Raw genomic sequence first — 26759 nt, forward strand, 5'->3', positions numbered from 1 at the left:
ATCGCTGGTGGGAGTGTGAACTGGTGCAACCCCTGTTAAGGGCCGCCTGGTGCATCCATCAAATAAGCCCTCTGACTCAGGAGGTCTACTTCCTGGACTTGATCCTACAGCTCTGCTTGCACAGAAGCAAAGCGATGGACGTGAACTTGATCAAGTGTACAAAGAAGAAGCAGCAAAATCTTAGAAGCGCCTCAATGCCTATCAAATAATGGGACTTGGTAAATAATTACACATTGTTTAGTGAACACCAAGCAGCTGTAGCATCGAGGGGCCACTCCACAGGCTGATACCAAAGACCTCAAAGGCACTTGTTAAAGGAAAAGGTAGCATACACTGGAACCAGCATCCTACAGTCTGTATAAAAAGGGCAACACACACACACCCCTCCCCACCACATCCTTCCTTGAAGAGGCAAAAAGGGAAAGAGAGAAGGTAAAATTATCTACACCCATAGCTGCTTTTAAGGCAGAGACTGTCTCTGCAGGACTCGACAGAAACTAACAGCACTGGTCTCCTGTAGGGACAGGAAGTGGATCACTGAGGAGATGAGGTGGGAGATTTTTGTTTTAAATCTTTTTCTGTTATTATTATTATTGTTCTCATTATTATTATATATGGGCTTCCCTGGTAGCTTAGCTGGTAAAGAATCTGCCTGCAATGCAGGAGACCCCTGTTCGATTCCTGGCTTGGAAAGATCCGCTGGAGACGGGAACAGCTACCCACTCCAGTATTCTGGCCTGGAGAATTCCATGGACTGTATAGTCCATGGGGTCGCAAGGAGTTGGACATGATTGAGCGACTTTCACTTCACTCTTGTTATTAAATATAACGTACGTACATACCGAAGAGCATAGAAATGTTAAATTTAATGAGAAAGTATGACAGTGAACATCTGAGTAACAATAACCTGGATCAAGAGGAAAACCACAGCCCCCACTTAGGCGCCCCCCAATCACCACCTCCTCCACCCCAGCTAACACCACCCTGATTTGTATGGTAATCATTTTCCTGCTTGTCTTCCTTCCTGCGTAAGCATTCCTAACCGATTTTGCTTATTTGCCTCCTGACCTTCATATGAATGGAACTGAACTGAACTGATCTTTTTCTCAGCTGAACATCCAACCTATTCAGGTATCCGAAGGCACCGCCTGCGTGAAGGCAGGGGCTGCGCTTGCTCGGTGGTGAGGAGCCTTGTGCACTGTCAGGGACTGAAAGGTTCTGAGAGTATAAACAGGGGGCTCTGCAGGAGAATGAGGCAGTCAGTGCAGGGACCCCAAGGCCCGAGACGCGTCAAACTGGGTGGCTAGGGGAGAGGGCCAGGATGGGCGGCTTGGATGCGCTTCTCTGAGTGGCGGGTGGTTCTTTATAAAGTCCCAGGTCACCCCTTCTGAGAACACTGCTGCCTGCAGTGGTCCAGAAAGGGGGGCCCTCAGGTCAGAGCTGATCCGACCCACCGAAAGCTGACAAAGCTGCCAGGCTGCCTCCACTTGCGAGTACCGAGGGGCACGGGACCCCATGCCGAGTGCCCCGGAGGTGCTGGGAACACGACAGCCCCTGTGCAAACCAGTCGGCCACCACTGAAAATGCACCTCGTGCCTTCAGGTCAACAGGCTGCTTGGCACCTGGCCTCAGACGAGATCAAGATGGCCACAGGGCCGCTGGGGCAGCTGCTTTCGGGCCATCAGGAGTCTGGACCTGGTGTGCGGGGGTGGTCACTGCCCAGAGGCCTGTCAGCAGCCCCCCCCGCCCCTAACCAGGCCCCTCTGGCAGGGGTCAGCTTAGTCTTGGGCTGGCACCCTTGATCCACACCTGAGAGTGCTCCGGCTGCCACAGGGCACTGGCTGGTACCCTCCACCTGGGACTGCCCAGAGACATGAGCACCCGTCCGTGCTGTGTGGAGGGATGTGCGGGCCACCCCTGGTCTCCACCTGTCACGAAGGCGGCACGAGCGGCCCCACCTGCCCCTGGTGTCCACACGGCCCGTTCTTGGGCATGTTGCCAAGCGGAGCAGCTGGCTGACAGGGCGACACGGCCTCAGCTTCGCCAGGCGGTGCCCGCCCACCTTGAGCATGGTTTCCAGCCTGGGCCGCCACCTGCCCTGTGCTCGATACCTCCTGCCGTCGGACGTCTTACTCCTTCCATACTGACAGGGGGGCAGAGGCGCCCATGTTGCTGTTTTCCTTCGATTCTGACCAGCTATGAGGCTGAGAACCTTTTCCCATGTAGAAACCACAAGGGCATCTCCTCGGTGCACGGTTTAACGCGTTTCTTGCCCGTTTCCTCCTGGGTTGTCTGCAGGTGTGTTCTGGATGCGAGTCTTTGTCAGTTATTTGCTGCAAGCGTCTTTTCCCAATGCCTGGCTGGCCTTCTGATTTCCCTCAGGGTTCACTGATGAACTACAGGTTGCTTTGTGGTGGTGGGAGGATTTATCAATCTTTTATGGGTAAAGGTTTTTGTATTTAGGAAATCTATTGCTCTTCAGCATCACAAGGGCCAGGGCTCGCCACGGAACAAGGGCCCACTTAGGTGTGGCCGTTTCTGGCCCGGTGTTTCTCACTGCCCTAAGGCCATCTGTCTTAATTCATAGAGCAATTCACCGCATTCTTGATCTTCAAGAAGCCTTGGCTGTTCTTGGCATTTTGTATTTCTATACAGTGAGGCGCCATGAAAAAAGGAGTCAGAGTTCTGACCGACATCGCACTGAATCCAAAGATCTAAAGAGCTGACGCACTTACACCGAGTCTTCCCATCTGTGAACGTGGTACATGCTCCAGTTATTCAGAACTGCTTTGAAGGCTCTTGGTAATAAATTCTTTTCCTTTCCCAGTGTGTGTGTGTACTGGAGCAGGGAGTGGTTTACAAAATCTTTTTTACTAGATTTATTTCCTAAGTATTTGATATTTTTTGGTACTTTGATAAATATGCATTGTTGCTGATACATAAAAATACACTTGATTTTCTTAATCTAATAACTTTGTTAAATTTACTTAATAATAATCTAGCTGCAGATTCTTTTTTTTTTTTTTAATGTGGACAGTCACATCACCTGTGAAAGACCCTCAGGAAATGAGGTGGTAAGAATGACTTGAGTAGAGGACTTGATGCCATCATACTATCATTGAGAATCTTCTATCTGTTTAAAAAGAAATACCTTTCAAATGGGTCAAACCTCACACTCTTTTTTTTCAAAATCGGAGTATGGTTGATTTACAATGTTGTGTTGGATTCAGGTGTTCAGCAAAGTGATTCTGTTATACATACATTCTTTTCCATTACAAGTTATCACCAGATGTTGAATATCGCCCCCTGTGCTGTGCAATAGGTCTTTGTCATTTATCTGTTTTATACATAGTAGTGTGCATATGTTAATCCCAAATTCCTAATTTCTCTCTCCTTGCCCCTGCTTCCCCTTTGGTAACCATAGCTTCTTTTCTAAGTCTGTGAGTTTACTTCTGTTTCATAAATCACTTCATTTGGATCATTTTTTTTTAAAAAGATTCCATGTATAAGAGATATCATATAATACTTGTCTATCTCTGAGTTACTACACTCAGCATGTATTATATTTATGTACCATATCTTCTTTATTCACTCATCTGTTGATGGACATTTAGGTTACTTCCATGTCTTGGCTATTATAAATAGTGCTGCTGTGAACACTGAGGTGCACGTATCTTTTTGAATTAGGGTTTTCAGCTTTTCTGGGTATATGCCCAGGAGCCCAGGAGTGGGATTGCTGAATCATATGGTAACTCTATTTTTAATTTTTAAGGCACCTCCATAAGGCTTCCCTGGTGGCTCAGACAGTAAAGAATCCACCTGCAATGCGAGAAACCTGGGTTTAATCCCTGGGTCAGGAAGATCTTCTGGAGAGAGGAATGGCTACCCACTCCAGTGTTCTTGCCTGGAGAATTCTATGGACAGAGGAGCCTGGTGAGCTACAGTCCATGGGGTCCCAAAGAGTTGGACATGACTGAGTGACTAAGCACACACATTCTGTTCTCCATAGTGGCTGCATTAATTTACATTCCCACCAACAATGTAGGAGGGTTCCCTTTTCTCCAAAACCTCTCCAGCATTTGTTGTTTATAGATGTTTTGATGATGGCCATTCTGACTGCAAACCTCTTAATAAGGTAAATTTGGGGATATAAAGGAATGATTCCAGGGAAAAACGACGGAGAAGCTCTCTTTATTGAGACAGCAATGCAAGCAAGTTAATTCATATGTTAGGTAACAAATATCCTATCAGCCCCCTGGAATTCACTTATAGGATGAATGGTGCCTAATAATCAGGCTAATTTGCAAAATACCAGGACAAAGCATTACTCTTTCTTTAAAAGACATAATACCAAGAGGGCACCACCTCATCTTTTTTTTAATTACTGACAGCTGAAAGAACACAAGACTCTGGACTATTTACCTCGGTGCCCCCCGAAGTGAAGATCACGTCCTGAGGCTGCCCACCTATCATCTTGGCGACGTTCTCCCGGGCCGTGTTGATAATCTCCTTGGCCTTCCTACCTGGAGGAACCAAAGTGGAAATTCAGTAACTTTGCTGCACCAAATCCAATCAACACACATTTAAAGGAACGACCAGTCATGAGGGAGCGGGAGGGCTGAGTGGGCGGTTCTAGGACAACACATGTTCACCAACGTGAGTGACAGCCTAGATACCACGTGGCGAAGGGACAACAGGAAGAGGCCAGCAAATCAGGGGGACCCACTGAGATTCAAGGAACTTGGGAGGAGCTAGAAACAGCTGAGGGAGGAGGCCGGAGCCCTGAAATTCTGAGACGTGGCTTTCTTCTTACTCGATGCTACGAGAGAGGATCTGTGGCCATCTAACCCACTTCCCATTCGGGAAGATGGGAGAAGGAAAGGGTGGAGTAATAGATCTCGCTGCAAAACAACAAAAATAAGCAGAAATAGAGCCCACGACTGCTCGATACAAAGTCCAGCGCCGTATATCACAGTGCAGTCCCCTCGGTCACTAGTGAGATCACAGTCCCAGGGACACATTTGCTTTTAAACCTGGGCTCGGAGCCCAGCTACCCCTAGTTTCATGGGAGAGCAGGAAGCAGGAACTGAGCTTCACATGGTGGAGAAAGAAGGGCTCACGGCAGGAACTGTGGAGATGTCCATGATCATTCATACTTCGACTACAGACCAGTAGCCTCCAGGCCTTTTGACCATTCAGTCCTATTTATAAAAATACTTTTTTGAGCAGGTACCACTATAAGAAATATGTAAATAAGAAAACACACATAAAGATAGACAGGTAAAAAGATGAGGTAAAAATACATATACGAAGTCATCCACACACTCCCTAAGACTACTGCGTTAAGTTTTCATTATAAGTTAGGAAGGTCTGCGGTGTTTAGGAGACCGAGTCTGTTCAGTTAGTGATACTTGAAAGGCTGTGATAGCGTCGGTCAACACGGGCAGGAGCACCGCGGGGCACGCCGTGAGCCCCTCAGGCATGCCGCTCGGGCCCGTCCACCTGCTCCCTCCCCATCCTGCCCCAGGATTCTGTTGAGAAGCCCCTCAAAGGAGCCTCTGGGCTGATCCTCGGCCCACCCTGCCTCCCCTGCCCATGTGGTGTGTGGCAGCCTGCAGCCTTTCCCGACGCACTGACAGACTTTCATCTAAGCATTTCTTTTCTTTTTCCTTTTCAGAAGTGGGTTTCATAATTTACATACTGGTTTGCAAAAACTCCCCCTTCCACTTATCGACAAAGTCTTAGAGACCTTTCTTCGTAAGGATTCGTGGGGCTACCTCTCTACCGTCATGTGCCTATTAGAGCAGCTAAAATGAAAAGACTGGCCAGTCCAAGTGGTCAGGAGGTTGCGGAGGAAATGCAACTCTCATCACGCCGGTGGGAACACAAAATGGTACAAGCGCTTTGGAGAGAGGGCAGCGGTCTGATCTCCACTTCCCATCTGATCCCACCATCCCACTCCTAGGTGTTTATGGTGAACACTGTTTACCCGAGAAGAAAGAGGCGATGACCGTGACTCGTGCACGACATTCGAAGCAGTGCCATTTGCAGTCGCCAAGAACCGGGGACAGCTCACACGCCTGTCAGCAGATGCGAGCATGAACACAGCACAAGAGAACACCTCTAGGCAGGGAAGACAAACAGCGGCTGACAATCACACAGGTCAACCTCAAGGTAACTACGGTAAGATCCCATTTTCACACAAACACAGAAAATGCCCACCGCTCACAGGGCAGGACGAGAGCCTCTTCCTGAGGGTTATTCCTAAACCTCTTCATGACAAATGCTTTTTATTAGCACTCAATTGTTTTCCACATTCTCCAGTTTTATGCATGAGAAAGTTCAGTTTCTCTAGAGGAAAAATTAGCTACAAGGCAAAGTCCAAAAGATTAATCAGAATACAAGTACAAAATAAACCAACAATGAAGTTAATGAATGACTAGTATCTGATTTTGAAAAGGCTTTTATTTACCAAGTTTACTAAGCAAATGGACATGAAAACCCACAAAAGCCGGTAAATCTGTACACAAGTATTGCTAAGTCAGAGGCTTCCCTGGTGGCTCAGCAGCAAAGAACCTGTCATGGACTGAGGAGCCTGGCTGGCTACAGTCCATGGAGTTGGAAAGAGTCAGACATGACTTAGTGACTAAAACAACACTGCTAAGTCAATTCTAAAGGAAACCAACCTTGAATATTCACTGGAGGGACTGACCCTGAAGCTGAAGCTCCAATACTTTGGCCACCTGATGCAAAGAGCTGACTCAATAGACAAGACCCTGATGCTGGGAAAGATTGAAGGCAAAAGGAGAAGGTGACAGCCGAGGATGAGATGGTTAGACAGCATCACTGACTCAATAGACATGAATCTGAGCAAACTCCGGGACACTGGCTTCCCTGATAGCTCAGCTGGTAAAGACTCTGCCTGCAATGCAGGAGATCCTGGTTTGATTCCTAGGACGGGAAGATCTGCTGGAGAAGGGATAGGCTATACACTCCAGTATTCTTGGGCTTCCCTTGTGGCTCAGCTGGTAAAGAATCCGCCTGCAATGCGGGAGACCTGGGTTTGATCCCTGGGTTGGGAAGATCCCCTGGAGAAAGGAAAGGCTACCCACTCCAATATTCTGACCTGGAGAAATCCACGGACTGCATAGCATACAGTCTATCAGTACATGGGGTCGCAAAGAGTTGGACACTACTTAGCAACTGAACAGCAACAATTGTTAAACCCTATCCTATGAACTGAGGAGCCTGGTGGGCTATAGTCCATGGGGTCGCAAAGAGTCGGACACGCCTGAGCAACTTGGCATGCATGTGGCATGCATCCCTGATAAAACTTTAAATAAGAAGGCACAGCTTCAGCTCACCATCTGCAAAACACAATGTGACTCAGCCAAGTAACTACTGATCTAAAGCAAATCATTTTGTAGAACCTCCAACTTAAAGCTCTACATGGAAACAACAATAAATGAGAAACATATTTCCAACAGACTGTGGAAAATTCTTAAAGAGATGGGAATACTAGACCATCTGACCTGCCTCCTGAGAAATCTGTATGCAGGTCAAGAAGCAACAGTTAGAACTGGACATGGAACAAAAAACTGGTTCCAAATTGGGAAAGGAGTACATTAATGCTGTATATTGCCACCATGCTTATTTAACTTATATGCAGAGTACATCATGAGAAATGCTGGGCTGGATGAAGCCCAAGCTGGAATCAAGATTGCTGGGAGAAATATCAGTAACCTCAGATATGCAGATGACACCACCCTTATGGCAGAAAGCAAAGAACTAAAGAGCCTCTTGATGAAAGTGAAAGAGGAGAGTGAAGAAGTTGGCTTAAAACTTGACATTCAGAAAACGAAGATCATGGCACCCGGTCCCATCACTTTATGGCTAATACATGGGGAAACAATGGAAACAGTGCCAGACTTTATTTTTTGGGGGATCCAAAATCACTGCAGATGGTGACTGCAGCCATGAAATTAAAAGATGCTTGCTTCTTGGAAGAAAAGTTATGACCAACCTAGACAGCATTCTCAAAAGCAGAGACATTACTTTGCCAACAAAGGTCCATCTAGTAAAAGCTACAGTTTCTCCAGTGGTCATATATGAATGTGAGAGTTGGATTGTAAAGAAAGCTGAGTGCCAAAGAATCGATGCCTTTGAACTGTGGTGTTGGAGAAGACTCTTGAGAGTCCCTTGGACTGCAAGGAGATCCAACCAGTCAATCCTGAATATTCATTGCGAGGACTGATGCTGAAGCTGAAACTCCAATACTTTGGCCACCTGGTGCGTAGAATGGACTCATTGGAAAAGACCCTGATGCTGGGAAAGATTGAGGGCATGAGGCAAAGGGGACGACAGAGGATGAGATGGCTGGATGGCATCACCAACTTGATGGACATGAGTTTGATTAAGCTCCAGGAGTTGGTGATGGACAGAGAAGCCTGGCATGCTGCAGTCCTTGGGGTCGCAAAGAGTCGGATGTGACTGAGCAACTGAACTGAGGTGAAAGAACTTTAATTTTTAAAAAAGGAGGCCAGGATTCTATGTGATCCTGATTATGTAAAAGATCTAGTTTGCAAATTTTGTAAGGATGGATGGAGACAGATACGCGACAGGGTCTTATAAGTACTGTTATTACAAACAACTTTTTTTTTTCGATTGCACCTTGCAGCAAACAGGGTCTTAGTTCCCTGACCAGGAATCAAATTCATGCCTGCCCCCTGCATTGGGAGCACCAAGTCTTAACCAGTGGATCATCAGGGAAGTGCCCTACAAGCAGCTCTTAATAAGACATCTTTTTCATCTGGGAAAGGGGGACAGGAGAGCATGTTAAAGATGAAAGATGATGGTATCAACGAAGCTCAAATTTGGTCTTTTCAGGAAAAAAAACTATCCAGAGTTACAGCTAAAGACGTGCGGTTAACAGAAAATCCACTCAAAACCGAGCCATGCCATGTGGTGTAGAGTTCCTGCAAGAGTTCCCCTGCCCCTCATCTCAGATCTGGGCACGTCTTCTAGAATTACCTGCTGGGTAAGAGCTACTGGGATTTCCCCAGGCTTCCCGCATGGCCTCCGTCATGGCCTCAATCACTTCTGGCTCCAGGGGAGTGGTTGCATTATAGTCCATATACACTTTCCTGCTGGAGAGAAAACAAAGACGTGCCTCTTAAGGACAAGAAGATGAAATGTGGAAAAACAGCTGCACTGAGTCTATGCCGTCAGCAGCAGCAAATAATGTCAAGGTCAGGGGCTTTTCTGCAATTATGCTGTGTGCTTAGGAATGCCCACGTCTGTGTCACTTATGGAAAATGTATACTGATTTCTGATTATCTAGCATCCTTGCCTGGAGAATCCCATGGACAGAGGAGCCTGGTGGGCTACAGTTCGTAGGGTTGCAGAGAGTCGGACATGACTGAAGTAGCTTATAGGAGGAGGAGTATTTGCTTGTTTTCTTTATCACTGCTAGGAGACTGTCCACTTAGACTTCCAGAGCTTCTTTCCACCCCATGCTGCTTCCTTCTGATGGAAAAGGGGAACCTTGCAGGCCCAGGGAGTCACACATTCCTGAGGGCTTTTCCCCTGGTGTTTGAACTTCACCACTTCACTGGCAGTTTTCCTGTATTTCCTGGTGGTGTCTGTGATGGCCATGAGGCACGGGTAACCTAGGCTCCCACAGTTCCTCTCGCAGCCCCTCTTTGTCCCCCGCACTGCAGTCTCAGGGGTTCCTCTCTTTGCATTTTCCGTTTTCTTTGCCCATAATGAGGATGCCCTCTATCACTGCCTTACTTTTTAGGTCTTTGCTCAACTTGACCTCATGAGGCTAGTTTCTAAATGAAACTGCAGCTGCCCCTGCCCTCCTCTGCAGGGCTGTGTGTTCCCCTGCTTTTCCGCAGCATCCCATCATCTAACACGAGACTTGCCCCTTGTTAATTCTCTGCCTTGATAGAATGTAACTGAACAGCAGCTTCACGAGCTCCCATCTTCCTCCCAGGTGTGTCACCAACATTGAGGACAACAGCTGGCACACAGTAGGGGCTTGACATTTAAGGCGACGAATGTCATAAGAAAGTGCACAGCCCTGAAAGATTCCTAGGTGGAATTTACCTGTGTGTGTATATACATACACATATATATAAGGGGGCTTCCCTGGTGGCTCAGAGGTTAAAGCGTCTGCCTGCAGTGCGGGAGACCTGGGTTTGATCCCTGGGTTGGGAAGATCCTCTGGAGAAGGAAATGGCAACCCACTCCAGTATTCTTGCCTGGAGAATCCCATGGACAGAGGAGCCTGGTGGGCTACATTCCATGGGGTTGCAAAGAGTCGGACACGACTGAGCGACTTAACTAACTAACTATATATTATATAGTTATCAGAATCAAAAACTTTCAAGCACAGGGAACTACTTAATACTCTGTAATGGCTTATATGGGAAAAGAACCTTAAAAAAAAAAAGGAATGGACACATGTATATATATAACTGATTCACTTTGCTGTACACCTGAAACTAACACAGTATTGAGAATCAACTCCAATAAAAATTTCTGAAAAATCTCAGAAACGTTCATGAACGTATACAGCAGACAATCCTGTCAGATACTATTCATTATTTTACCTGATTTTTAAGTCAACAATAGTGTTTAAGCCAATTCACAAGAAAATTCAAACACAATTACCAACGGTGGCTGCTAAACACATTTTTTAAATCCATGGAGTGTTTGAATGCAACATCTTGTCTCTAACATGCCCAAGTACAGGGCTTTGGGGCTTGGGAAATCTGACCAGCATTCCTTGACCACCCTGGGATTAGGAATCCCTGCTGCTGAGAATTGAATCTGCTTGTGTCCATAATTTTGCTCTCACTTCCGGTATTTCGAAGTTCCTCATACTACTAGTGACCACACAGCTCTTCAATCTTCTGCTTGGCTGAGTTAATTCACAGCTTGAATTTCAGAGGAACGCACCACAGATTACTCTTCCCCAGTATATGCTGCTTCCTTAAAGTGTTATCAATATTGCATGGGAAAATTAAACTTTCCTTCCTAGCTCCCTTTTCTCCGTCCCAGGCAAATGAAACCGAAAGAGCGAGCAGTCAGATTTAGGCCTAGACCCAAAAGTTAAAGATACACACCCATTTCTCACACTCCGGTAGAGAGGATTACCCCCTCCCCCGCCAAAGTATTTAACAAATTCCTCGACTGAGGATGAAGACTCTCTCAAACACACGCCCAAAGAAAGCATTTCCGCCGCGCCCCACCCGCACCCAGGGGAAGAAGGTCCCAGCATCGGTGGACTGAAATATCTCCCAGTCTTGCTCCCCACTCCGCCAGCTGCTCAAGCCTGGGAGCTTCCTTCTTAACACTCCCACCCCGACTCCTTCCCTCACCCCACCTAACCCCCAGCCCACGCTGGGAGTAAGCATCAGCAAGTCGGGCAGGTTTTATCAGGTACATTCGGACTTCGCCACACCTGCGCCCGCTGAGGTCCACACCACCTCTGCCTCCCAAATGACAGCAAATTCCTAACGGGTTTTCCTGATTGCTGCAAACCCTGACTCCCTACCAAGCAGCCAGAAGGAGTCCTGTAAAATATACAACAGCAACCTATAATATAATTAGATTACATCACTTCCCTTATAATATAATTAAATTACATCTGCTCAAACCTCCAGGAGCCCCATCGCAGTGAAAATACGCCCCAAGTTCCCCGCCCCCCCGGGGTTCTGCCGGTGGACAGCTGCCCCAGGCCATGCGGTCCGCGGCCCCCGCCGCCCGGGACCCCGCGGGCAGAACTCGTGCTGCGGACTCCTGGGTGTCCCTGGGGTTTTCGGCCCGATCGTCACCTTCCCGGAGCCTTTCCCAGGCCCCGCCGTGCGCCGCTCGTCCTCCCGGCGGTCATCGCCGCCTCCTGCGCGGACTCTCCTGCGCGCGAGTGACCGGCCAGCTGGCGCCCCGCTCCCAGGGAAAGCCCCGTTCCGCCGACAGCGGCCGCCTGCCGCCCCAGCGTCCCTCGGGGAATGACCACCCGCCGGCCGCCACCCTCCGCCACCGCCACGCGGCGCCTGGAGGTCTTCTTGGAGGAGCGCGCCTACGGCTCTCCCTACCTTCCCCTCTAGGAGCGCACCTCTCGGGCGGGCTCTTCTCCGCTCGGCCCCGCGCGTCCCTGTTCCGCGCCCCGGCCGCCTCCATCCCGACCCCACCGCGGCCCGTTTCCAGCCCGCCAGTCCCCTCAAGCGAGGCCCAGACCCGCAGAGCCTGTCACGGTTAGGAGCGCCGCCGGGAGGGGGCGGGGCTGCGGGCGCCGGAGCGCGTGCGGATTGGCTGAGCCGTGCAGCTCCGGCCAATCCTCGCGCTGCAGCGGCGCTCCGCGGGGAGGCAGGGTCCCCGGTCGCGCGCAGCGAGGAGACGGGCTGGGGGCGGGGCTTCAAACGCGTCACGGGGGTGGTCACGTCGGCGGCGCGCGGGCGGGCGGGCGGCGCGCTAGGGGGAGGTGCTCCGCGGGGAGGCGGGGTCCCCGGTCGCGCGCAGCGAGGAGACGGGCTGGGGGCGGGGCTTCAAGCGCGTCCCGGGGGCGTGGTCACAGCGGCGGCGCGCAAGGAGGAGGCGCCCGACCCGGGCTGGCGGGGCTTCGGTCGCCGGTTTGACTAAATCCGCTCGGCTGGAGCTGGATCCGCGGTCAGCCGAGGCCGGTAGGCCGCACCCTGCGCCTCCACCGTGACCCGACCCTCTGCGTGGTGACTTCGGGCTCGTCTCGCGAGGGTGGGTCTGAGGGGCTAGGCGAGACCGGAGGAACACTGCGCGGGGCAGGGGTCTGGCGGGCCTAGGGAGCGGGGGCGCCACCGGGCACGCGGGAGCGAGGGGAGGAGTAGCGCCGGTGCGCGGACGGGAAGGCGCCCTGGCCGGCGGAGCACGACCTGTCGGATGGGAGTGTCTAGCGTTCGTGCATCCCGCCGACCGCCGCGGACCGTAACGCGAGTCGGTTGCGAAAGCGGTGAGAGGGCGACGATGCAGATTCCTGAATGCTAATGAGCCACCCACCGTCTCTTGCCCTTTTGGCAAGTTAACAGTTTCTGAGTTTGAGCGCCGAGCGTGTGCCAGGCGGTGTTCCAAGCGCCTTTCGTGTATTCACTGGTTTCGTCTTGGCATCACCTTTATCCAGTAGGTACCTGGTAGCTCCACCTTACACGCGAGGATGTCCAGTTAGAGGAAAGGCCAGCATCTTGCCCACCTTCACACGGGGAGGAATGGGGCCAGAATTTGAACTCAGGGATGCTTTGCCAAGAAATTGAATTTTAGCTGGATTTTTCGTAGGCTTGCACAATGTTATCTCCTGGCAGGATCCCGAAGTTGTCTTTTGCAGCTCAGCAAGCCTCTTTCCTTTCTGGATTCTTTATTTCCTTTCATTCCTGCATGCAAACCGAGCTCTTGTCTTGCCAAATGCAGTCTGGAGCAAAAGACGCATGAAAATTTAAGAAGCAAATAGATAAACAGAAGCTCAGGGCCAGTGAAAAGAGGAAACAGAATGAAGAGTGTCAAGAGCACAGGTAGTAGTTGAGAGGAAGTCTGAAGTGTCTACTGTATATAACGGGCAGGAGCTACTCATGGTTTTGTGAAAGGAAGTTCATGAGAGCTGTGGGGGAGGGTGAGAGTGCAGTGCCGAGGAAGCAAGGAGACAGGAAGAGGTGGAGGATGTAGTCAGCTCTTAGAAGGCTGAGGACGGCGGTAAGAAGGGGCACAGGATGACGGGGCTTCAAGAAGGCAGCTAACAAGGAGGCTGAAGATGAAGAAGAGGTAGAAAGTCCTGGAGACAGTGAGCAGCTAGGAGGTTAAGAGCAGAGGTGGGTGGAGAAGTTGACAGGTGGGGGGCAGGCTTCATTCTCTGTATGGAAGACTGTCAGGATGGGAGCTGGAGGGGACTGATCCAGCCCTGCTTGGACTAGTTAGGCAGCAGTTAGAGGTTTGTGGTTCCAGATGGATACATCGAAGGTAGTGATGGAGACTAGAGTTGAGAGTGCCCCGCACTCAGGACCATGGCCTGGACTCCACTCTTCCTAAAAGCGGTATCAACCACATGATAAGGAGTGGGCTGCTCACACACGCAGCAGATGCCTGCAGAGGGAAATTATGAAATCAGTGTCCAGTAAAGATCAAATGTCTGAGGAAATGCCATCTCCGTGGCAGTGAAATAGTAAATGCAGCAAACAGAGCTCACACCCGAGGGGGAAAAGTCATAAAGCAGAGTAAGTCCTCAGAGAGGAAAGGTCTACAAGGAGTCAGTTGTTAGTTCAGTCACTCAGTCATGTCCAACTCTTTGCAACCTCATGGACTACAGCACACCAGGCTTCCATGTCCATCACTAACTCCCAGAACTTACTCAAACTCATGTCCATCGAGTCAGTGATGCCATCTAACCATCTCATCCTCTGTTGTCCCCTTCAAGGAGTTAAGGGAGCATCTTATTTCTTTAAAAAGGCAGTCATAAGAACAAGCAACAGTTAAAAAAAAACAACTGGTTGAAAGCTATAATAATTGAGATTTAAAATTTCAATAGGGGGGACTTCCTTGATGGTCCAGTGGTTAAGAATCCGCCTTGCAATGCAGGGGATGTGAGTTTGATCACTGGTGGGGAAACTAAGATCCCGCATGCAGTGGAGCCGCTAAGGCCGAGCTCTGCAACTGCTGAGCCCGTGTCCCACAACAGGAGATCCTGCGTGAGGCAACACGGATCTTGGACTACAACCAAGATGTGACACAGTCACAGAAATAAATAAAAATTTTAAAAAAGAAAGTGTGAAAAAAAAACACTCAATAGGGTTGCCAGGGATAGGGAGTCAGACAAACATGAACAGGCAGAGCACAGAGAATGTTTAGGGCAGTGAAACCACTGTAAATGATACTGTAACAATAGATGCATGTCATTATACGTTTGTGGAAACTCATATAATGTCAGACACCAAGAGTGGACCCCAGTGTCAGCCAGGGACTGTGGATGATAATGATGTGTCCGTGGAGGTTCAGCGGTTAACAAATGTCTTATATCTGTGTGACGTCACTAATAGAGGAGGTAGACGGGTAGGGAATAGGGTGATAGGGGGACTCTGTTCTGCTCATTTTCTCTGGGAACCTTTAAAACTGCTCTGAAAAATAAAGTCCGTTTTTGAAAAAATCAATAAATAGGCTGAATAGAACAGGCATAAAGAGTGAATTAATGTGTTAAATGCCCAAGCAGAGGAATTCTGTCAGATCATTGGTCAAAAACACAGAGATGCAAAATATGAAAGGTGATTCTCAACCAGGAGTGATTTTTTTTTTTCCCCTCTGCTGCTGCTGCTGCTAAGTTGCATCAGACTTGTCCGACTCTGTGCAACCCCATAGACGGCAGCCCACCAGGCTCCGCCGTCCCTGGGATTCTCCAAGCAAGAACCCTGGAGTGGGTTGCCATTTCCTTCTCCAATGCAGGAAAGTGAAAAGTGAAAGTGAAGTAGCTCAGTTGTGTCAGACTCTTAGTGACCCCATGGACTGCAGCCCACCAGGCTCCTCCGTCCATGGGATTTTCCAGGCAAGAGTACTGGAGTGGGTTGCCGTTGCCTTCTCTGTATTTTTCCCTCTAGGGGACATTTAACAATGTCTAAAACGTTAGCTGTCCCCCATCACTGTGGTTGGTGCCTCTGGGATCTATTAATAGCTCGTAAGTTGACTCATTGGAAAAGACTCTGATGCTGGGAGGGATTGGGGGCAGGAGGAAAAGGGGACGACACAGGATGAGACGGCTGGATGGCATCACTGGCTTGATGGACGTGAGTCTGTGTGAACTCTGGGAGTTGGTGATGGACAGAGAGGCCTGGAGTGCTGCGATTCATGGGGTCACAGAGTCGGATGCGACTGAGCGACTGAACTGAACTGAATTAGACTGGAGGCCATATGTGCATTAACCACCCTACAATGCACTAGACAGTCCACCTGGGAGCCACATCTGGCCTAAGCGTCAGCTTAGTGTTGAGGTTGAGAAACCCTGATGTGGTTCCATATTCCCACTTGATCCCATGTCTGAGGACTTTGTTCAAAGTTCCTTGCAGTGTTCATCTGCTGGCATGACTCTCAGCTTTTGTACATATGAGAAACATCTTTATTTTGCCTTCAGCTTTGATACCTTCCCCAGATACAGAATTCTTGCTTGAGATTTTTCTTTCAATAAAGTTTTTTTTTCTCCACTGTTTCCTTGCTCACATTCTTTCCAACGGGAAACGTGCAACCACCCTTTTCTACGTTCCTTTTTACATGATGTGTCTTTAATTCTTGACTGCTTTTTAATATTTTTGCTCTGGTACTGATTTTAAGCAATGTAGAATGTGATACGATGTAGTTTCCCTCATGTTCTTGTGCTTTGAAGTTGTTGACCTGGTGTCTGTGGGCTTGGAGCATATATCGATTTGGAAAGCTTTTGGTAATTAAATCTTCAAATGCTTTTCTCTCTCCCCTGCTCCTTTGGAAACTCCAATTACAAGTTTGCTGGGCTGCATGAAGTTTGCGCACAGCTTGCCCGAGTTCTGAGTGTTTTCTCCTTAGGTATACTGCCACTCACCATCTTTCATTTTTTTCTTGCCATCTTCCAGTTCATAAATCCTTTCTTCAGCAGTATGTAACCTGTTGTTAAACCCATCTGGTATACTTTTCATCACATCTGTGTTTTTCTTCAGAAAACTGAATTTGTGTCTTATATTTTCCACATCTTGACTTAACACGAATAGTCTTTTCTTTATCATCTTGAGTTGTTTTAACGCTCTGATCCATTCATGCTATCATATTTGATAGGCTCTGTTTCTACAGACTGACTTTTTTCTCCCCTCTGACCATGGCTGTTATTTACTTGCTTCTTGCATACCTTGAAGTTTTGTGTTGAATACTAGGCATTGTAAATTTTACCTTCTTGGGTGCTGGGTGTATTCAGTTCAGTTCAGTCGCTCAGTCGTGTCCAACTCTTTGCGACCCCATGAATCGCAGCACGCCAGGCCTCCCTGTCCATCACCAACTCCCGGAGTTCACCCAGACTCACGCCCATCGAGTCGGTGATGCCATCCAGCCATCTCATCTTCTGTCGTCCCCTTCTCCTCCTCCCCCCAATCCTTCCCAGCATCAGTCTTTGCCAATGAGTCAACTCTTCGCGTGAGGTGGCCGAAGTACTGGAGTTTCAGCTTTAGCATCATTCCTTCCAAAGAAATCCCAGGGCTGATCTCCTTCAGAATGGACTGGTTGGATCTCCTTGCAGTCCAAGGGACTCTCAAGGGACTCTCAAGACTCTTAAGTAAAAATTTTATTGGGACCCTTACAGGTTTACATGCAGTTGTAAAAATGTTACGAAGTCCTTTAACTCAGTTTTCCACAATGGTAACATCTCCCCAGACCAGAGTAATCCACTCTGCAAATCTTTGTCTTTTAGTGTATTAGACCATTTACATATAATTATCAATGGTAATAAATCTTAAATCTACCATTTTATTATTTATTTCTGTTTGTTTCATGTGGTTCTCAACTCTTTTCTCTTTGCTTGTCTTCTTGTGGATAATTTGAACATTTTACAGTATGACACCTTCATTTCTTCATAATGTTCCATATACCATAAAATTGACCCTTTTAAAGTGTATGGTATTCCTAGGTTATGCAACTAAGTACATCTAGCACATTTTCATCACCCCCAGCAAGAAACACTGCACTCATTAGCAGTCAGTCTCCATTTCCTCTTCGCCATAGCCCTAGCAACAACTAGCTACTTTCTATTTCTGTAGATTTGCCTGTCTGGGTATTTCATATAAATGGAATCATAAAGCCTGTGGCCTTCTGCGTCTAGCTTCTTTCAGTTAGGATACTGTTTTCAAGGTTTCAGCCCATGTTGTAGCATGCATCAGTAATTCCTTTTTGTTGATGTTCACTGTTCCTTTGCCTGGCTATTCCATATTTCGTTTTCCCATTCATCACTTGATGGGCATTTGCAGTGTATCCAGTCTTTGACTATGATAAATTGTTGTGGTGCATGGGCTTTCTGTAGTTCCTATGCTCAGGCTCTAGAGCGTGCAGGCTCACTGGCTGCCTTACAGGCTTTGTTGCCCCTTGGCATGTGGGATCTTAGTTCCCCAACCTGGGAGTGAACCCGAGACCCCTGCATTGACAGGCACATTCTTCACCACTGGGCCACCAGGGAAGTCTCAGTGTGGGTCCTGTATATTTAACCTGAAGAACTCCCGGAATGTTTTTAAAAGGAGCTGCCCCATTTGCCATTCTAATCAGCAGTGTATGAGGATTCTGATTTCTCAACATCCCCAGCAACATCTGATGTCTGTTTTTTAAATTTTATTTTAGCTGTCCTCAGGGATGTGAAGTGGCCCTGATTTGCATCTCCCTAATGACTAACTGAAAGAGATGGGAATACCAGATCACCTGACCTGCCTCTTGAGAAACCTATATGCAGGTCAGGAAGCAGCAGTTAGAACTGGACATGGAACAGACTGGTTCCAGATAGGAAAAGGAGTATGCCAAGGCTGTATATTGTCACCCTGCTTATTTTACTTACATGCAGAGTACATCATGAGAAACTCTGGGCTGGAAGAAGCACAAGCTGGAATCAAGATTGCCAGGAGAAATATCAATAACCTCAGATATGCAGATGACACTACCCTTATGGCAGAAAGTAAAGAGGAACTAAAAAGCTTCTTGATGAATGTGAAAGAGGAGAGTGAAAAAGTTGGCTTAAAGCTCAACATTCAGAAAATGAAGATCATGGCATCTGGTCCCATCACTTCCTGGCAGATAGATGGGGAAACAGTGGAAACAGCGTCAGACATTATTTTTGGGGGCTCCAAAATCACTGCAGGTGGTGATTGCAGCCATGAAATTAAAAGACGCTTATTCCTTGGAAGGAAAGTTATGACCAACCATGAAATTAAAAGACGCTTATTCCTTGGAAGGAAAGTTATGACCAGCATATTCAAAAGCAGAGACATTACTTTGCCAACAAAGGTCCATCTAGTCAAGGCTATGGTTTTTCCAGTGGTCATGTATGGATGTGAGAGTTGGACTGTGAAGAAAGCTGAGCACCGTAGAATTGATGCTTTTGAACTGTGGTGTTGGAGAAGACCCTTGAGAGTCCCTTGGACTGCAAGGAGATCCAACCAGTCCATTCTGAAGGAGATCAGCCCTGGGATTTCTTTGGAGGGAATGATGCTAAAGCTGAAACTCCAGTACTTTGACCACCTCACGCGAAGAGTTGACTCATTGGAAAAGACTCTGATGCTGGGAGGGACTGGGGGCAGGAGGAGAAGGGGACGACAGAAGATGAGATGGCTGGATGGCATCACAGACTCGATGGGCGTGAGTCTGGGTGAACTCCGGGAGTTGGTGATGGACAGGGAGGCCTGGCGTGCTGTGATTCATGGGGTCGCAAAGAGTTGGACACGACTGAGCGACTGGACTGAACTGAACTGAATGACTAACTGAGACACTGTGATTTATGGTAAGGAATGTATTTTTTACCTTTTTCCCTGTTCCTGGCACAGAGAGGAGGTTAATCCATCTTAGCCACACGGACAAACCCCTCTGCCCTGTTGTCGTCTCTACAGATGACTTTTGTCTCTTTGTGTCCTTCCTGGAGAGCTAACCAAGTTTGTCTCCACATCACTGATCATTGTTGATCTATTTTGCCAGCATCGACCTGCCCTGTACCGTTGTGCATTTATTACTTTTTAAAAAAAAACCTGCTTTTGACTGTGCTGCGTCTTCGTTGCTGCGTGTGGGCTTTCTCTAGCTGATGAGCGGACGCGACTCTGCTGTAGCGTGCAGGCTTCTCGCTGCAGTGGCTTCTCTCGTGGAGCACCGGCTCTAGGTGTGTGAGCTTCAGTAGTTGCGGCGCATGGGCTCAGCAGCTGCGGTTTGCTGGCCTTGGAGCACTGGCTCGGTATTTGTGGGGCAAGGGTTGAGTTGCTCGGCTGCATGTAGACGATTCCCAGATCGGAGATTTGAGCCCGTGTCCCCTGCACTGACAAGTGGATTCTTAACCACTAGGTCGCCTTAGGACTTTTTGATTTGGGGTCAAAGGTGCCATTTACTGCATTTTCCTAAGGAGATGGATTTTTTTGCCCCCTGGAAAAGTTTCTTTAAATCCTACACTTGGTTTCCATTACCATGTTTATCCCAAGTCTGCTGGACATTATTCCTTCTTCCTCAGCAGGATTTTTCCAGAGGCCCATTTACTCAAGCAAAGCAAACTGTTGAGATGGCACCTGTCACTGAAGGTTGGGGGGTCTGTTGGCCCGGCTGGCCTGGGCTGGCCGGCATTTCCCGCCCCCAGGCAGGGGCCTGCGCCGAGTAGGCTTGCCTCTGGCGGACTCATGCTCTCAAGCTCCCGCTGCACCCACCTACCATCAATCATCATATCATAAGACTCAGTCACTGCCTGCAGTGAAGAGGAGGCCCTGTGCTCCAGGAGCTGACTGATGCTCGCACAGGCAGAAATGGACACACGGGCCGGCGCAGACCTCCCCTGGTGCTTCTGGAAGCCTGGGCGAGGTGAGGACACTGCAAGACTGTCCACCAGCCTGTGAGACCGGCCGGCCACACGGGGCACCACCTGAACTGAATCCAGAAGGAAGCCCCAGGCGGGATGCTGAGGCTGGGGTGGGACGGGCCTCCCCACGGCAGTAAAGCCAGGGTCCTGGGTGCAGCAGCAGGCAGAAAGATGGGCCCAGCGGCCGTGGGCTCTGGATGCCAGGCCGGTGCCTCTTCTGGAGGCGCGGGAAGGCTGTAGGAAGCCCCGGTGGCCACACGTGGGGCCACAGCCTTGCATCTGCTCCGGTCTCAGTGGGTGTGTGGCTGCCCACCCCCCCACCCCCCCCCCCCCCCCGCCACTGTTCTGCAGGGACTGCGGTCTGTGTCACACCCTGGTCACTGGTGCCGCCAGACACGTGGCCGTGACACTGTGCTCACCCAGGACACAGGCGTCATTTCTCAGACTCAACTTGAGGCCGAAGCTGTGTAGGAGCAGGAAGCAAGGCTCTTTCTCCTGAGCGCTGCACCGAGCTCACGGCACCCACCCTCATCCAGGTGAGGGGAGGGGAGGACGCAGATGAACAGGTTATTGACGGAGTAAATTCCATTTTTATGTTTTTATTTGGCTGCACTGGGTCCTAGCTGCAGGTGTGGGATCTCTGATCTTCATTGCGGCATGCAGGACCTTTAGTTGCAGCATGTGGGATCTAGTTCCCTGACCAAGGATCGAACCCAGGCCCCCTGCACTGGGAGCCTAGGGTTGTCACCAGTGGAGCACCAAGGAAGTCCCGGAATACATTTCAGAAAGAGCTGTCAGATAATGAATGGTTTACGCAAAATGATCTTTCGCCATCAAGCACCATGCATGGCCTGTGGGAGCGACTGCAGGGCCTCCCTGGGGCCATGCAGGGGTGAGCATCCTGGGCCCTGAGCTGTGGGGATGCCGACCCTCTCCCCGGGCCCCCAACCACCACCTGGCCCGGTCTGCAGAGCACAGCCCTGTCCGTAGTCTCCTCCAGCACTGGGGACTCTTGCAACACCAGGGATTCTTATAACTGCCCGTAAGTTTAAAAAGACAAAAACCAGAACACCAATGAACTTACCAGAAGAACTCTGGCCCAGTGTGACTGGTGATCAAAGTGAAAAAGCCCTAAGATGGATTTTAAAAAAGAGATGGTAATTCAGTTGTTTATACAGCTTGACATGAGGAAACAGATATTCTTAACAGTGCAAGGTCCCCAAATGCCTCCATCTCTGGGTTTTTTGAAGAACATTTGCCCAACCACAGTTCTTTTGGTAAGTCACTTTGGTAACCTGTGGAACCCCAGGGCATGAGTGAGAACTTCAGCGGGTGATGTGGACTCCTCTGAACTGGGCCCCTCCAATCTGCTGGATTTGTTTGAGGCAGGGCTGTAGGAGCAGGGAAGGAGAGGTTCTTCAGCAAAGGAAAAGGAAAACATTATTTTACTATGTATCAATAGCATTTTACTACACACACTTTATGAAGAAAATGAACTTGGAGCAAACCTGACTTTCCAAGATTAAACATTTTTAAGTGGATGGAAGTGAAATGATCCTGGAACAGACTATACCAGCCGCGAAGGATCTTGTTAAAGCTGCAGTTGTTGGTTAACGCCTTGTTGGGCTTCTTGTATGAAAAAATTCTGCTTGACTTGATCATCACAGCAAAACGTCCGACGGCAACCGGAATTTTTTTCCCACCCGCAGTTCAAGAAAGAAAGGGTGGGGTAACAGAGCAACCCAGGCTTGTCCCCTGAAGACACGTGACCCATCATGGTGGTCACCACCGCCTGGGAGTTTGGCCTCTGAGATAATTTTGCTAAGCTTCAGAGCCCAGCAAGTCGGTTCAATCTGTTTCTGGTGCCTCTGCCGCCAGATGTCCTGAGAGCAGACTTGGGACTCTGCTGAGACTGGCCTGGCTGTGGCCACACCGTGGGGAAGGCCTGCTCCCTCCTGGAACCGTGACGTCTTCCTGTGAGTCCCCAGGCATGGAACAAGGGCGGAGGAGAATACGCATGGAACACCGAGACTGGCAAACATGAAGGGACGCGTTCCTTCCAAAGACGACATTCCAAGTGTTAGCTACTGCAAACAGTCTGAATAGCACAAGGCCTTCCCACAGATCTCGTACTGCAGGCTTCTCCAGCATGTGCACCACCCGGCTTGGTCTGAGTGCCAGAGGTCAGATAGGCAGGCCTCTGGGGCTTTCAGGACTTGGAGAGGAGGGCAGGTAAAGCAGGGCATCTCGTGAAGTTACCCAAGACTGCTCCCTGAGGCTGGCATTGGGCAACACAGACACAGCAGCTGAAAAGCACACCAGGACACGTGACATCCTGGGCTGCAGGGAGAGACACAGCCAGGAGGTCAGTGCTCAGCACCTGAGTAACGCTGGCCCTGGCTCCTCCCAGAGGCAGCTGGCAGGCGGTCTGTCCAAGGGAAGGGAAGAGGGGAGATGCGAGCTTCTCCTCCTGCCAGGGCTACCCTGGAGCCATCTCCACGTAAAGTGTGCCTGAAAACCACGCAGCTGATGCATGCGATCCTAAGCAGCAGCAGCATGGGGACACGGCACCACCCCAGCTGGCTCCAGGGCCGTCGGGGTGCCCAGAGCCCAGCAGCCCCACCCCTGGCAGATGAGACATCACCAACTGCCCTGGGTTGGCAGGCACAGGCACTATGGCCAGAAATGTTTCTGTGGCCTAAGCGTGCGAAAAGACCCCAAGAAGCCAAAGTCCCAGAGATCAGTGTCCCACAGGCACCAAAAGCTGTTGTGGGGCCTGCTGGGCAGGCACCCAGGATGGCACCATGGGCCATGGGCCAAGCTGGGTGAGCTCTTTAACAAGATGGGGTGGGGTTGGGGGTAGGATGCCTCTGAGGGAGGGCCACCAGACAGAAAGGGATGATCCAGAATGTGGGAGTGTCACTTTTGAAGAACTGCTTGACCCCTGATGAGCAGAGACCTGTGTGAGGTCAGAACCGACAAGGAGCCTTATCCCTTTCACCCTGTCCAGCGAGTAGTGTCTGCCCCACATTACCCATGTTTCATTTCTTCCACCTCCATCTGCACCACCGGGCGGACTGGCTGGACAGCTAGGGGGTGTGGCCTAGGGAGTTGGGCGGGAGCTGGCAGGGAGCAGTGTGCCCGGGGCAGGTGGACCACCGGCTGCTGCTCTCCTGACCCACGTAGCAGAGGGTGGCTCTGTGGTCTGTGGGGGAGTTCCGTGATACTTTGGGTTCCAGTGAGAAGTATGTGACTGGGCTCCCTCTCCCAGGACACTTGTCCTGACAGGCCTGGTCAAAGATGCCACTGCGCGCCCCCCCCAACCCCCTGCTCCGTGCACCAGACACAGTGGCCCAGTAGCTGGGTCACCCTCCTGTCTAACGGGCAGGGTTCCTAATGACCAGTGGGAAGTGTGGCCCCAATTCCTTCCTGGACAGACTGATCTCATAATCAGAGATAATGTTATAAACTAAGAGGAACCAACCAGACCAGGCAGATGGCAGACGGGGCAGTCCAGAGGCCTGAGGAGGCTGTCAGTTAAACCTGAGCGTCTGGCAAGCAGCATAGGAAACTGATTCCAGTGGTTCTGATGCCTAACACCGCAGTAAACCCACTCACCTCTCTTCCCTGTTCTTACTTTGAAAGTGTGCCGCCTCTGACTCCTGGTTCGCCAAGGCTTAGGAGAACCACTCCGGAGACCCAGGGGCCTGGGAGCACGGGAATACCCCCTAAATCTTGCCAATACCTCAGAGGGCCACAGGTGCAGTGTCAGGGCCTCAGGCTGCTGCCCGAGGTCTCCCTCCAGGTCCCAGAACATAAGGCTCCCTGCACACTGGCTCACAGGCGGGTCACCACGCAGGAGCACCTTAGCCCCTGGGTGGGCTGGGCTGCAGCCAGGGTCCTCTGGGCAGCACATGACTTTGCTTTTCTTTTAAATCTTCCAGATCTAGCTGCAAAGGATCCCGAAGCTTCTTTGCCCCATCTGGACCTAGAAACGAGCTGATTTTTTAAAACCCAGATTCTTGGTGTATTTGGACACAATGAATACTGTGCCTTTCATATTTTCTTTGTATTTCTCCATAGTTGCTTGACCCAACATCTGTCTGCTCTATACAATGAAGATACAAACTAAATGAGAATAGAAAAAAATAATTAAAGCATTAAATTGTACAAATTACAAATCTGTTCCAAAATATACTTACATTAAATAAAATACGCATTTCAGTAAGAGATCTACAGTGAATGACTGCATTCTGGGAAGCTTCACGACACCTAGGCAGGGCCGACATTCGTGGGAGGAGCTAAGAGACTTCGCACCAATCACAGTTTGTAGCGGGTTTCTGACGGCCAATCTGCGGGCTACACTGAGCATCAGCATCACCTGCGCGGGACTGACGGGGGAGGGGAGAAGCAGCTCTAGCCTCGACGCTGAGTTCATTCTCATCAACAGCCTATACAGTACAGTTTCAAAAAAGTAAACATGTTAAGGTAAGCAGACAACTCTTTAGAACCCCAGACACATTTTCTGGCTGTATTTATGTGGAACTCTCCGGCTACAATGGGCGGTCGTGAAGAGGTTCTTCCTCAGGACAACACGGTCACAGGACTCGGAGGAGCCGGCGGGACTGAGGGGAGCTGAAGATCGGGGAGAGGCTCCTCTGGTTTCGGGTGGAGCCCATCTTCTCACGCACAGTCCGCGGCCCTGCAGTCCTCTCCCCGTATCATCTGGCATAGCGCTTAATGTAGTCCTCCACTTTATTCCGGAAGTCCTCCTGCGGGGTGGGAATCAGGGCCGTGAGTTATGGGAGAGTGACTCTCTGGGGACAAGTGAGGCACCCCCGAGCCAAGGGCCCCCGTGAGCTCTGGGGAGTGTGTGGAGGGCCCAGCCTCATCCCCCGGTAACCAAGGGGCAGGATGCGCAGAGACCCGCGGGCAGAGTGCTGCCTCCCTGCCACTCGGGGTGCCGGGGTGGGGATGCCAACACGCTCTGGGCGTAAGGGAACTGAAGACCCTTCGTTCTGCAGACGGGAGAGATGCCCAGTGCGGTCAAGGTCCCCACATGGGTCAGGCCAGTGCTCTGGACCGCAAACGGGTTCCGGCTGCTGCTCTCGGGAAGGCCCTGTGTCCAGATCCGCCTTCCCAGGACCCTCCTACCTACCATCCAGGTGCGGCGGGCCATCAGGGTGCCCACCCTGCCCGAGAGAAGAGGGGGCCTTGAACAGAGTCGCCTCCTTGGGCAACAAGCAAAAGCTACCTGGCGCCGGACTGATCCCTCAGGTGTAAAAAGGCCGTATGGACGCAGGCCCCTCCCAGGCCAGCACGAGCAGGAAAGCCACCTCCCATCTGAGCCAACGCCCCAAGTGTGTCCCTAGGTCTTCTCTCTCTAAGGTTAGGAGCAGAATTCCCCGGCCTTGCAGGACTGGGAAGGGCCCCGGGACTGTCTGAGCCACAAGAGTACTTGGAGCTCGTTCACCTCAGAAGGCCTGCCCGCGTTTGCTGGGGCAGCGTGTGAGCTCAAGGTGGGTTCCCAGCTGCCCTCCTCCCCGCACTGCTGCCCACAGGGTGCCCCCCTTCACCCGCATCCAGGGACACACACAGCCCGGGGCCTGACGAGCGCCCTCTACTGGTGACCAGGAGGCCTCAGCAGGGGCCACTAGGGAGGCCGTGAATTCACTCTGCAGGTGGGGGCGGACTCTGGGCTGAGGAAGGGGAGATCTGTGACCGGCACCAGCTGGCCCAGGGCTGCGCATGGAGCCCCTCACCAGCCCACAGCCGACACAGGCTGCACGGGAGCCCTGGCCGCCTTCAGCAAAACTCACAAGATCCACGTCCACAGCGCCCCGAAGCCCACAGTACCACCTGCTCCCGGGGCCAAAGCTCTCAGGGTGGAGTGATGATCCCACCGGCAGCCCCGCCCTCAGTGTGACCGCGGGAGCACAGGTGCCCCGGCTGAGCCCGAGGCCCTTCTGGTCTCCACGCCCCCCCAGATGAGCAGTCCTCCCCAACAGGCCCTGCAGCCCGCCTTGCTCCTCTGTCTGAGGCTGCCCGAGAAGGCCAGGAGCTCCGGGCTTAAGTCCCGAGCTCTGCCCCCTCCTGGCGGGTCCTCTCCCTTCTTTGTGGCCTTGCTTCCTCACAGCAAATGAGGGACAAGGTTAGCCCCTCCCGCGTGGAGCTGTGGGCCGAAGGAATGGGTCTTGGGGCAGGC

The 26759-nt window shown here is 50.5% G+C and overlaps 2 protein-coding genes and 1 long non-coding RNA gene across 10 annotated transcripts in view; 1 reads left to right on the plus strand and 2 right to left on the minus strand.

Annotated features, from left to right (window-relative positions):
* SCLY (selenocysteine lyase) overlaps positions 1-12278 on the minus strand; it is a 30013-nt gene extending 17735 nt beyond the window's left edge. The window contains exons 1-3 of one of the 6 annotated variants that reach the window (XM_018040336.1): positions 12125-12278; positions 9031-9143; positions 4423-4523 (exon numbers count right to left, since the gene is read on the minus strand). In XM_018040336.1, the coding sequence (XP_017895825.1) occupies positions 4423-4523; positions 9031-9143; positions 12125-12189 (279 nt within the window). In that variant the 5' untranslated portion in view covers positions 12190-12278. Of the gene's footprint in view, positions 1-4422; positions 4524-9030; positions 9147-11843; positions 12068-12104 lie in introns of those variants that run through there. The other 5 variants (XM_018040327.1, XM_018040361.1, XM_018040351.1 and 2 more) reach the window with 5 other exon arrangements.
* On the plus strand, positions 12597-24784 carry LOC102173359. The gene is made up of 2 exons (XR_001917247.1): positions 12597-12759; positions 24499-24784. It is a non-coding gene; the product is annotated as an uncharacterized LOC102173359 (long non-coding RNA).
* The window catches only part of UBE2F (ubiquitin conjugating enzyme E2 F (putative)), a 45797-nt gene continuing 43646 nt past the window's right edge, over positions 24609-26759 (minus strand). For 2 of the 3 annotated variants that reach the window (XM_018040392.1, XM_005678770.3), the window contains one exon: positions 24688-25326. In XM_018040392.1, the coding sequence (XP_017895881.1) occupies positions 25276-25326 (51 nt within the window). In that variant the 3' untranslated portion in view covers positions 24688-25275. Of the gene's footprint in view, positions 25327-26759 lie in introns of all 3 variants that reach the window. The other variant, XM_018040378.1, reaches the window with a different exon arrangement.

The sequence above is a fragment of the Capra hircus genome, chromosome 3, assembly GCF_001704415.2.
Source record: "Capra hircus breed San Clemente chromosome 3, ASM170441v1, whole genome shotgun sequence".
In the NCBI taxonomy this organism is placed as follows: Eukaryota; Metazoa; Chordata; class Mammalia; order Artiodactyla; family Bovidae; genus Capra; species Capra hircus.